This window comes from Lactuca virosa, chromosome 6 (genome assembly GCF_052849685.1).
Source record: "Lactuca virosa cultivar CGN04683 chromosome 6, Lactuca_virosa_CGN04683_v6, whole genome shotgun sequence".
Lineage (NCBI taxonomy): Eukaryota > Viridiplantae > Streptophyta > Magnoliopsida > Asterales > Asteraceae > Lactuca > Lactuca virosa.
This window is the reverse complement of record NC_136431.1, coordinates 5,219,361-5,231,707: the sequence shown is the minus strand read 5'-3', so window position 1 is coordinate 5,231,707 and position 12,347 is coordinate 5,219,361. Positions and strand designations below refer to the sequence as shown.

Genomic DNA, 12,347 nt, shown 5'->3' with positions numbered 1-12,347 from the left:
CTCGACGAGTCATGAAGATGCACTCGACGAGTTGGGTCAACATGGACTGTTGACTCTGACTTTGACCATGGTTAACCAAGTTTGACTTAAAGGGTATTTTTGGTATTCGAGATTTTAATGAAGTTAGTTGCATGGTGGTTGTAGGCAGTTGAGTTCAGAGCTGTGAGTTGGGTTTTGATCTTACCGGTTCAACACTACTTATGAGGCGAGTTTTCCTCACTATACTTGCGGGTCAAAGGCACCAATGCCGGCCCAGTGGATTGATATTCTATTATGCATGTTGCTATGCTGTTATGATCTGTTAGATCGATATCCTGGGTGGATAGGATGATGCTAGGTATAGTGGTCTGTTGGATCCGTTTGACTGTCTGTATGCTGCTATGTGATTATCTGATATATGTGCACATATTTGATTGGTGGTTGAGGCTTCACTGCTTTGTGCGTAAGCCAACAGGCCAGGGCATTCCAACCTGATGGTTGAGGGTCTGGGGTATTCCAACCCGGTGGTTGATTGGACCCATAATATGTTGGAATTCCAACCCGGTTGTTGATTGGAGCCATAGTATGTTGGCATTCCAACCTGATGGTTGAGGGGCTTGGGGTATTCCAACCCGATGGTTGATTGGACCCATAGTATGTTGACATTCCAACCCGATGGTTGAGGGGCCTGGGGTATTCCAGCCTGATGGTTGATTGGACCCATATTATGTTGTTGTTATTATATATGTGCTATTTGTTATGTATCGGTATTTTGGGGGAACTAACTAAGCTTTGGGCTTACAGTTTTGGATTATGTTTCAGGTACTTCGGATGATCGCTGAAAGGCGAATGCTTGATCGTGCACTTCCTCACATTTTGTGTTATGATTTCTGGGATTTCTCTGATGTTAAACTATTTAAGAAACAATTTGTAAACAATGAATGGTTTTTGGATTGTCTAAAAAGTTTGAAATTTTTATGAATTTTATGGATGTTACAATCCTCAGACAAGACTCTGTCAGTCTAGCATACCAAGACACCAAGTGTCCTATACCGTACAATCATAATAAGAAGTTAACCAAGTGAACTAGCATACATGCTCTCTAACAATACTTCTATCCTACCATGCAAAGGATATATATTGGGATACATGACATAGTGAGAAACTCACATGAACTGAAGAACCAGAGATGCACAACAACACTCTCACGCCTTGCACTGCTCAATCCCGCGAACCGACTAATACCAAAAGAGATGAATCCTCAATCAACAATCTAAATCCTCCAAGTTTGACCCCATATCAAACTGATCAAAAGTCAACGGTCAACGGAAAACAAAAGTCAACGATCAACCAAGTCAATAGCCACCACGACGTGGAGACCTCTTGGCCACGTCGTGGGTATGACAGGAGAAAATATATGACATGCAGGACATCGCCACGTCGTGGGCCCTCCTTAGCAAAGTCGTAAGAATGTCAGGACGACACAATCACGAATCGACATTCCACTACGTGGTGGGCCCTCCTTGGCTACGTCATGGTTGCTGGTAGAACTCTCATTTCTTTATTAAGAGCTTAATCTTTACAAATCTAAGCCTAAAACTTCAGATCTAGTCCTTCTCAATGACTTAATGGGTAAAGTTTCCAAATTTATCCAATAAGACCTCACCCCTAAAGTAAGATCTACAACCCTAAGTCCATTAAGTCCTTAATATGACCACAACTTGCTTATGGACACAAGATCATTCAAACCAAGACCTTTTTCTAACTTAACAGAAGCCCAAGACCATAAGAATGCCATATCAAGCTCTAGAGTTCCTCAAACTCCAAGAGCATCCATGAATGGGACTAAAACCAACCAACAAGGATCATAAACATGAATATCAAAAGAACAAGGTCAAGATGCAAGCTTTGTACCTCTAAAGGCCCCGAAACTTGAAGAATATGATGGATCTAGACTTGCTATTTGCTTCCTTGCACCAATAAGAAGTTCTTTCCTTCACAAGCTTCACCGAATCAAGAAGACAACCTCAAAATCAAGCCATCAAGCTCATAATCATGGAAATGAGGCTAGGGTTTCAAAATGGAGAGATGGAGGCTGAAGGAGATGACCTAGTCCAAGAATTAAGGTGCTTAAATATGTGGAAAACCCTAAAAATCATGGGTTTGGCTGCAGCACCCACCACGTCGTGACATCCCTCTTGCCACATTGTGGTGTCCATTAGGACAAGTGTTCTATACATGCCATGACACATCGTGGTCATCCATGCACCACATCGTGGCATAAGGTTTTCCTCAAAAACCATATCTTTGACCCCATTAAGTCTTCAACTTATCCATTCTGGAAAACAGGTGTTACACACATTTTCGATGATGCCGATTGCTTGTATATAACTGTTATTACTATTATCGATGGACAAACACCCTCACCTCCAGCAACACTGACATTTTCCATGATACTGACTTGCGGTTTAATTCAAAAACATACATAAAGGGCCAGTCTAAATTGATTTGAGACTTCGGTCAAAATAAAAAATTTGGTACCCTTAACAACCCATGAAACAGACTCTACGAGCAAAACAACCTAACAACCAAACATAACTAAAAAAATAATAATTATATTTACAATATTTTTTAGAAGCAAAATAATTAATAATAGTATCAATGTAAATATTGTCCAACATATCTTTCTCGATGCATAACATAACCAAAACATTTGGTATTTCTTGTGACATTGATAATCTCAAGTAGTTTTTTAATAACTTTAACTTTGAAAAATTTCTTTCCGTCGATGCTACAATAACATGTATAGTTAATAAGATTCGATATGCAATGAAACCATTTGGATAACAATCTTCTTTTTTTTTAACAAACTCTAAGATTTCAAATGAAGACGTAAACACATTTGACAAAGTAATTTGTAACATTTTGAATCCCGATAAAAAATTTAATGAATCAATTGTCATATAGACAACAACAATAAAATATTCAATTCTAAAACATTTTTCAGGCGAATGCAATTATACATCTTCATTATTAGTTTCATCAAAGAAAAAAAATCTAATAATTCAATGTCTTATTGGAAAAGTATGATCAACATTCATATCATATGCAACGACTTTAAAATCAAATGTAACGACTTTAACATTATCTATGCTAAAAGATAAATCCTTTGTTTCTATATTGAGATTGTTATTACACTTTTAGTTGATTAATAGTAACATCAATACTCATAGATTTTGTTTGGAACTTTTTACAAACCATATTAATAGAAAATAAACTATCATACCAAATGACACTATCAATTAATTTTTTTTGCTTCATTTTTTATTTTGCATCATCACACAATCTTTGAACCGTCGGACCGGGAACCGTACCTGGACCATCACCGAACTGGTATTGGTTTACGAGAAGAGGTCTTGTTGTCGGTTCTTAGTATCGTCCAAATCCTGTCCGCTTTTTTACTGATTCGGTCCAACCGATTTCGGATACAAAGTAGTTTGGACCGAAATTTTAAAATGCATAATATTCAACCATTTTTTTATATTTTGTATTTTATGAAAATTTTAAAACATGCATATGTCATTTGTTCGAAGCCAGATTGACATACGATTTTTTTCCAACATACATTCTAGAGATTGTAAATTCTCGCTTTAATGAAAATGTGGATTCTATTGGGATACTTAGGACTCAAAATTATGTTCAGGTGTACCATATATACGTCTTCATTAGCTTAGATAACCATTGCAAGAATGTGTTTTGAAGTCCAATTGTCATGCCTGATGGACAACTACACATATATGACAAATGCAACGAAGTTCAGATTCTTCAAATAAACGGAAGAAATACATTTCTTTGTTAGTTGGGGAATTCCATTAAGACTACAAATGCAACCAAGTGCTTATGCCCAGACTATATAATGATTTGTATCTAGTCGTTCTCACTATCTCTACAATCTACATTGTTTCCACTTGCTTGTTGTAATAGAATCTCTCTCTCTCTCTCTCTCTCTCTCTCTCTCTCTCTCTCTCTCTCTCTCTCTCTCTCTCTCTCTCTCTCTCTCTCTCTCTCTCTCTCTCAAATTGCTTAACACTCCGGGAAACAAACACTTTTTTTCCTTGGTGGGTTTGTAGAAAACAACATTCTATAAATACAGTTGATTGCTCTAGACTTTAGTCTGCTAGAGTCACACATCTCATTATTTTCTAACATAAGAATGGAGAATCATTTCCATTTATTTTCTAAATTCTATACAACTCTATCAATGCATTATCCACAATGCAATGAACTCCATGATACATCATCACTCTATATTTTATACAACTCTATCATTTTTTTGTACAATGAGTTTAGCTCTACAAAGTTCAATGAAATATATGCAAATAGTTATTTAAGAATTAAATACTTTCTTTTTCCCCATTGAAGGTTTAATGGGTCATTGAACTCCAAATCCATTGAATGTCATCTCATAATGGTAGAATTTCATCAATAAATGATAACTATGCTTGCCACCTCATTCAACTCTTTCCGTGAACTCTCTATTGTGGATGCACTCAATGAAAACGGAGTCTTTTCACTTTTTTTATTATGTAGGTTACTATTATAGGGGTAACAATTATAACTACGTTGCTGCGAGGAATATAATTTCCATACATAAAATATTTAAACAAAAGTTAATTAACTCCATGAACCCAGTTTCATAGCAGGGATTGTAATTTATTCATAGAAACTTCACTAAAGAAATCTGGTTTGGAATTATGTGCATAAAAGAGATCAAGTTGCTTCTTTCTACATGTATGGAGACTTATCATGCATGTGCCTAGAAGAGATCCGGTTGGCTGTCATGGAATGGGGACTTATGAGCCTACACGGATCCGGTTGCAAATGCAGACTTTTTGAGCGATTATCACATATAATTTAATTGCAAGGGTTCCGGTTGGAAAATCGGATGTGTAACAGATTTTAATGACTTTATACTGCTTTTTGTACTAGTGTTATTGGTTTTCCAACAATAAAATGCAGATGTAAACCTTCTTTAGTTCTCTTTTCAAGTTGCTGTTATCCTTTTCTTTACTTTTTTTGGTTTAGCTAGTGTAAAGCATATGGCACTCCCTAGGAAAGAAGGAGAGCTCTCTCTTACACCTTTCATAAAATTATACTTCTCCTTTTCCTTCTCTATGCAAAGTGCTCCATTACAGTTACCAAAGATCGCCTCATCATCCTTTCAACAAAGTTAAAGCTCTCTCTCTCTCTCTCTCTCTCTCTCTCTCTCTCTCTCTCATGCAAGAAAGAGAAAAGATTAATTACTGGACTTTATATTCTTGCATAACGAAAATAGATAACGAAGAGGTATAATATATTAAATGATGATCACAAATTTGATAGGAAGGACATGCTTATCAAAACCTCCTCCCTTTTGTTGCTTTCTGACTTTACTCATCTCTTTCCTTTTTCTTTTTCTTTCTGATTTTCAGTGGGGACCTGAATCTTGTTCGCTAGCAACTATTCAAAATCATAATGATTTTGAAATGAATAGTACAATCGATATGTATTATATCATCATCATCGCCACCACGTAACATCAGTATGCATCATGTCACTGTGGCCTTCCCAAAGTGAACTCGAGATTAGGTTTCATCGGGGAAATTCGTGATGAGTTCGCTTCTGATAGTCTCTCATAGTTGATCATGCCCTTTATAATTTCCTTCTGAAAGAAATTTAGGTCATCAAAATCCAATCTGAACATGTATACATCCACAAAAGACAAATATGCATGCTTTTACTCTTGAAATCCTCTCGAAAATCCAGCATGTGAAGATCAAAGATGTTTTTTTCATGGCCAACATTAAAGCAATTCTTTATGGTATGCTGCTTTATTATCAGAAAAAATATGCCATTTTAATTATAAGGCGACGTTCATTACTAATTAGTGGACACTAGTGTTATATATAGGTACTCTATCAATCTATATATTTTGTGTTAATTCCTATTTTAGTCTATTTGTTTGAACAAATATATCATTAAAAAGAATGGCGAGAAACTAGGAGTTACGACACAACCAACCATGGCAAAAAAGGTTTGCAACGCTATTCATATCCATAAAATCGATGAAGATCGCACTTCATCCACTATAAGGGTTATAGTGGCTAATTAATTTAAGGATTTGAACATGAATTGCAGCCTTTAAAGGATATTATTTTTTTTTGCTTTTAGCTTTAATGCCCCTATCTTACAAAAGGAATAATTGAGCCTTAAATATATTTGCATGACTTGACTCGGTTTTTCAAAAGCCTTCATCTTTTCTACCCTTTTTTTCCCACTTTAGATATTATTCTTGTTAAATAAAGCAATAACATTATAGGATGCTATTAAAAGTGGTGAAAGGAGATTCATCTAAACTTAAAAAATTGGAAAACTATGTTCAACTATAAATCAAAAGGAGCATAATATATATAATATCTTACCTTAAGCGTTGGTATATTTATTTGAGAATCTTTATGTTTGCCATGCAGCCAAGCTTCCCTGCTAAAAAGAACAGTACATTGAGAAGGGAATATTTCCAATCAGTGGGAAGCCCATGCAGAAGGAAAGAAAGAAGAGAAAAGGCAAACTCATATAAAGAAAGTTACATCTCACTGTGTTGATATAAAGTTAAAATCAACCCATGTGCAATGTCATTACCCATGACATACAAGATGAAAAGTGGGGTAAAACTGGAAGAGAATTTGGAACACATATACATATATACTCTACACATGGAAACAGAAAGAACGTACAAGGAAGTTTCAAAGAGAGCAAATTCATCACCCTAAAAATTTCTCACATGATGGGTCCATCATATGATTAAAGGTCTTAGCTTTGCACCAAGTTTAATTTACAATCATGGATCCCAATTTGAATAACCTTGTGAAGCCCGTGAAATCAAAGGGAAAAAGAGACATGTCACATGTTCATCTTTGGTTTAGTTTTATATATAAAGTGAGCCATTAACAGATTTTCTTTCATCATTAAGCATTGTTGAAATTAATCATTGACTAATCCAAAGATACCATACTTATGCCTGTAAGCTTACTCCTTTAATTAAATCAGAAAGTCACATGCATGTTTGAGTCACCCGATCAATATATATGTTTCGCTAAATCTGTTTAAACCCTAATTTCCACTGGCACTATCCATGTATATTGAATGACAACAGTGTTTTAAAAGGAATTCTAAAATTACCAAGGATGACACGTTTATACTTTATATAGTACAAACATGATGAAATATAAATGCTTTTGAACTCGGTCAACACTCAACAGCTACGTACCATTAATTGTATAACTCTTATGAAGTTTGTTAGTTAATTTGTTAGCAAACACTATCTAGATTGCCAAAAAATATGAGCATAAAATAAATATATATGACACATACTCTAGAAATTTATGTCGATTGAAACGTTTGCTTTTCGTGATTTGTTGTCTCGTTTACTATTTTTCTTAATGATCAGTTGTTCGAGTGCAGAAAATGAAAAGTTCACTGCTAACCTTGAAGAATTGCTCCAAAGTCCACACTGATAATCTTCTTCTGGATGAACCATAGATCTTCCTTTACGTTCAGCTGATGAGTTTGTTCTCTTTAAGTTTTGAATTTCTAGCAATATATCATCGGAAGTATCCCCCGATAATCCGTGTTCAAGATAATCCGATTGGCCTAGTTAGATATACAGACCACCATTTCGAATTTAGTAAATGTGATACACCTTAATTAATTATAGTTTTAAAATTACAAATTAAAGTATATATAAGTCAAAGAAAGTGATTAACCCGAAGAAGCTGGTGCTTTGTCAGTTGTTTTAATGGTTCTATACATCTGCAAAACAAGAGGACGTAATCACTTAGATCATTATTTCATTTTAATGGTTCTCTTTTCATATTAAAATGATCCACAAATCAAGTGTAAAACTACTCAAGTAATCAATCATTGATAAATAATTGTATTCGTCATATACATAAGATTGAAAATAAATTTAATTCGATGATATTTAATGTTACGTGTTGAATAATAACACGTCAAACATTATAAATTTAAATCTTTCTCTTTCCTTTTTCTTTGGGAAAAAGCAAGTTTAGGTACAAAGCATGAGTAAATGACCACATACTATATGTTGGTGAATGTGACCATGCATTATGACTGAACGTATTTATGGTGCATGCCCATACAAGTGAAAGTGATCTGGCTAAATGATAGACCATAGTTCGTAATGGTTAACTATGGTTGTGAAATCACATGTGATGCTACACATACATATGCATATCATTGATAAATGATGGCGTTTTCTGTACTTTTTTCAATATTAAGTTCAGGAAAAGGAGAATATTATAATATTATCATTGGCTTCAACTACAAATATTTAAAAAGAAAAACTAGACTGCGTGTAATCTTGTATCAGCTTGGGTTCTGTGTCAGTGATTTCAATTCCTTGGTCTTTGTTGTCTTCTTATGAATGCTACTCTCGTACATCCATTTTATATTAAATTTATTCGATGCTTTGTTTTTGATTTTTTATTATATACATATATTTTAATAATAAGTAATTTTTTTTACAAACAAGTCTCTAAGAAAAACAAATTAAGATTACCTACTTCAGGTAATGATTATAAACGAAGAAATAAAAAAATTAGCAAAACATATTTTTATGTTTTGGGAGAACCCATTGTAAGGACATTAGACTTTTTTGAGTATGGGGGAAATTTAACTCAAAATATTCAAGAAATTAATGTCTAGTGACATATATTTATATGTAAGTTTATGAGACGAGGTTTCGTGTGCTATTTAGAGATGTTTCTTCTTTTAGCAATTTTCAACATAAGTTATGCTGCTAATAATAAACCGTCAATAAAAGTCGAGGTCTTTACCATATTGTTTACGAAAGGAAGAGACATGTATTCTCATACACGACAACATGTAGGCCCCACAGAATTAAATCCCATATAGGTTTACCACGCAAATACTTTTTTCTCTTAATTATTGAGACACACACATGTATGAAAAACAAATACATAATTGACATGTATGAAAACGTGTTATATTCGTAGGATATATCTCACGGAACTTAACTAATTTGTATTTATAAAAAATTATAGAGGTAATTTACTGTAATTGATATTTATAACAGGGAATTATGTACAATGTACGTGTATAAATTAAAATAATAAGAGATAAAACAAAAAAAATGTTTTATTACTTCAATTGTCAGGAAAAAGTTGATTGTAAAATTTATAGCTATGAAGAAGTGTCAGGTGCAGTAGCAGTAGCAGGAGAAAAACAAGTGCCGAAGATTAGACATACCTGTCTCAAGTAAACAAGCATCGGAATTTGAAAGTTTTAATTTAATTATAGGATACAGCATGGTTTTCGTTGTTCAAAATAAAAGCATGGTTTTCGTTGTTCAAAACAAAAAGCATGGTTTTCTTCTATTTAACTAGGCAAAATATTTTTTCTTTTTGTTGTTTATAAGCCAAAAATAAAACGAAACATGAGCATGGTTTTCGCTGTTAATTTAAAACAAAAAAAAATGGTTTTTGTTGTTTAATTATAAGCCAAAAATTACGTGTATAAGCGTATTATATATTCATACACTGCACTAAAAGTTAATAAATTTCAAGATTCTTGCGCAACTTAAACCTACTACAAACAAATTTTCTCATTTCCGAATAATAATAAGACGTGCTTAATTCTTTATTTTTATTTTATTGGAAAAATGATCATAAGATTGGGTTACCTGCAAGTGAGATTTAACATGTGCTAATGTGAGATCTTTCACATCCATTAGCTCAAGGACTGACTTGGGTGTTGCTCCTATATTCATTAGAAGATCATTTTTATCAGTGAATGAAATGCAAAAGATAAAGTTGGAGGGAAGAAGTTGTAATTGACATGGATGAATTAAATTAAAGAAAAGTCTAACATACTTTCATGGCCACCCAAGAGCTCAACAGCATGGACAAACCGAGCATGAAGGGTTGTGGTCCACCGCATCCTCGGAGCTCTCATGCTTCGTTTGGAGGAAATCCTCGTAGACAAGAATCTTGACTGGGCAATATTATTGGGATGAATTAGAGAAGGTGTATTACTAGTAGGCGCAGTACTACTGGTGCAAAAAGAATCTAGAAAAGGCTGATGTTGATTATGAGATAGTACTGTGATCTTAGGAAGATTGGTGTTATGGTAATAAATAGGAACCCCTTTTATGGGTCTCAAGAACCCTAGCTCTGATCTGAACCCCAGATGATGGTTTTGATCGGTGAGATTTGTTCTGTTGATATTTTGGTGGGAGAGGAGGTGGTGAAGATGGTTAATGTCTGGATTGGTGGAATGTGTTGGATGGGGTAAGTTAAGCCCGGAAGAGGGTTCAGATCTTGTATGGTACTGTTGTTGTGAGTTCAAAGTACTCTTCCAGAAATTCCCTAAATCCAAATCATGATGATCTTGTTTAGTTGTTGATGCTGTCCAAGTTGTTGAAGTGGGTTTAGTGTTGGGAAGGCTAATCTGGAGAGATAAGTCTGGTTGTGCTGGAAATAGCTCCATTACACCTTCAGATCTCTCTCTCTCTCTCTCTCACACACACACACACACACACTCTCTCTCGTGTTCTTGGTTGTTTGTTTTAGGTTATAAAGCTTGGGAATGGTAGTTTATGATGGAAAAAGGAGAATATAAGTGAATCACTGATGCCTATGTTTGTGAAGGATATGAACAATATATGATGATGGAAGCTTTATGTTGTTGAACTCAAGATTTTTTAAATGGGATTTCACTGTTTTAAAATTGAACGAAAGAGAGAGATGACAAGGTAAGACTCGAATGGTAGTATCTTTCATGTGAAGTATATGTGAGAAAACGACACTTAGAGAGAGAGAGAGAGAGAGTTTCTTTTTAGGTGGACGTGTGGGTAGGAAAAGAAGAAAGTTATAAATAAAAAGATAAGGAATAAAAAAGAAAAAGAAAATTTATAGGTAAAACTTAATAATTGTAATACAAAAATTTAATAATCGTTAGTATTCCTATAATCATATGATTACGATTTTTGTCTTCAAATTCGCTCACAAGTCTTTTATATATATATATATATATATATATATATATATATATATATATATATATATATATATATGGTTAGGTTCATGTGAGACAATTAAATTTTGTGAGACAAGAGGACAAAATTTGAACCATTCAACATAAATAATTTAAGGTTGAGATTAAAACCAAAAAAACTGATGGAAGGCGGTGACAAATTTGAAATTAGTTCAAAGTTTAAGATTATTATAAGGATGCGGGGGGCTAATCTCGTCAATTTCTTTTAGTCATCCGGTACTGAAACAAATTGTATCCATTTTACATATTTCTTTGTTAAATGATTTTAAACCCTAGAAATTCCGTCGCCATGAAATCTGTCGATTAATATCTTTCATCAGTCTGATACGCATTTGATTCTAAGAAATCTCATCGATTAAGATTAAAACCTTATTTATGGTTACCTTTGACTCTGATAAAAAGTTCCTTCCCAATCTTTCTCGATTAATACCCTAGAAATTTCTCAAATCACCCGATTAAAATCCTAGAAAAAGCTTAAGAAGCTAATACCGATTCATACTCTGGAAATCGCAACTTCATTCTACCACAAATCAGAGCTCGAGTACATCTGATTATGAATCTCTTACAAAAATCATCTCCAGTTGAAATAGATGATTCTGATGAAGATGATACAAGAGTTATTCCAGGTATTTTGTTCATTAATTAGCTTCTAGTATAAATTTTGATAAATAGGATTTTATATATGAGTATTCTAAGTACTATGATTAGTAAATGTAACATCTGGTCCTGGTATGCTTTTAACTCTTTAATTTATTTATTTTGGAAGTGTAACTCGACGAGTTGGTGGCCCTAACTCGTCGAGTAAAGGGCAGAATATGCGCGGGGTTTAAGCTATCCACTCGACGAGTCAAGAGCCCTCGACTCGACGAGTAGATCGGCCAGAATGAAACCCTAATTTCGGGGTTTTGCACCCTATTTAAGCTCCTTAACCCCCACCCCTTGACCTAATTTCTAGCCTCCTTGTCCTAAACCCTAATCCATGAAACCCTAGAGCTTTCTTTGAGAGTGTGAGCCATTTTGAGAGATATTTGTGTGCTTTTGAAGCTTGTGGAAGAAGAAGAAGAAGATAACGGGCTCAACAGGGAAAGAGTAGATCCAGAAACTACACTCCATTTGCTACATTTTCTGGTAATCAAGTTTCTATCATGACTATTAGTTAATTAGATCTCTTTATGTCCTCTTTATGTGGGTTTTTGGTCCAAGAATGATAGCTTTTGGAGAATGATCGACCCAAG

The 12,347-nt window shown here is 34.3% G+C and overlaps 1 protein-coding gene across 2 annotated transcripts; it reads right to left on the bottom strand.

Moving 5' to 3' along the window:
• Positions 1-5,270: 5,270 nt before the first annotated feature.
• LOC145121007 (putative transcription factor KAN2) lies at positions 5,271-10,847 on the bottom strand. 2 transcript variants are annotated; one of them, XM_079056791.1, is made up of 6 exons: positions 9,930-10,847; positions 9,740-9,816; positions 7,782-7,827; positions 7,503-7,668; positions 6,441-6,501; positions 5,271-5,683 (listed from the first exon to the last, which is right to left on the bottom strand). In XM_079056791.1, the coding sequence occupies exons 1-6, from the start codon at positions 10,543-10,545 to the stop codon at positions 5,573-5,575; spliced, it is 1,077 nt and encodes a 358-aa protein (XP_078912917.1). In that variant the 5' UTR covers positions 10,546-10,847; the 3' UTR covers positions 5,271-5,572. The 2 variants fall into 2 exon arrangements, with proteins under 2 accessions (XP_078912917.1, XP_078912918.1); XM_079056792.1 differs by having other exon boundaries at positions 6,441-6,498; positions 9,930-10,845.
• Positions 10,848-12,347: the final 1,500 nt, after the last annotated feature.

Excerpts from the sequence above, each read along its gene's own strand:
- LOC145121007 (XM_079056791.1), bottom strand. The coding sequence starts at position 10,545 with ATGGAGCTATTTCCAGCACAACCAGACTTATCTCTCCAGATTAGCCTT. Across the intron at positions 9,817-9,929 it reads GCTCTTGGGTGGCCATGAAA|GAGCAACACCCAAGTCAGTC; the intron begins GTATGTTAGACT and ends TAATGAATATAG. Across the intron at positions 7,828-9,739 it reads ATGTTAAATCTCACTTGCAG|ATGTATAGAACCATTAAAAC; the intron begins GTAACCCAATCT and ends CTTGTTTTGCAG.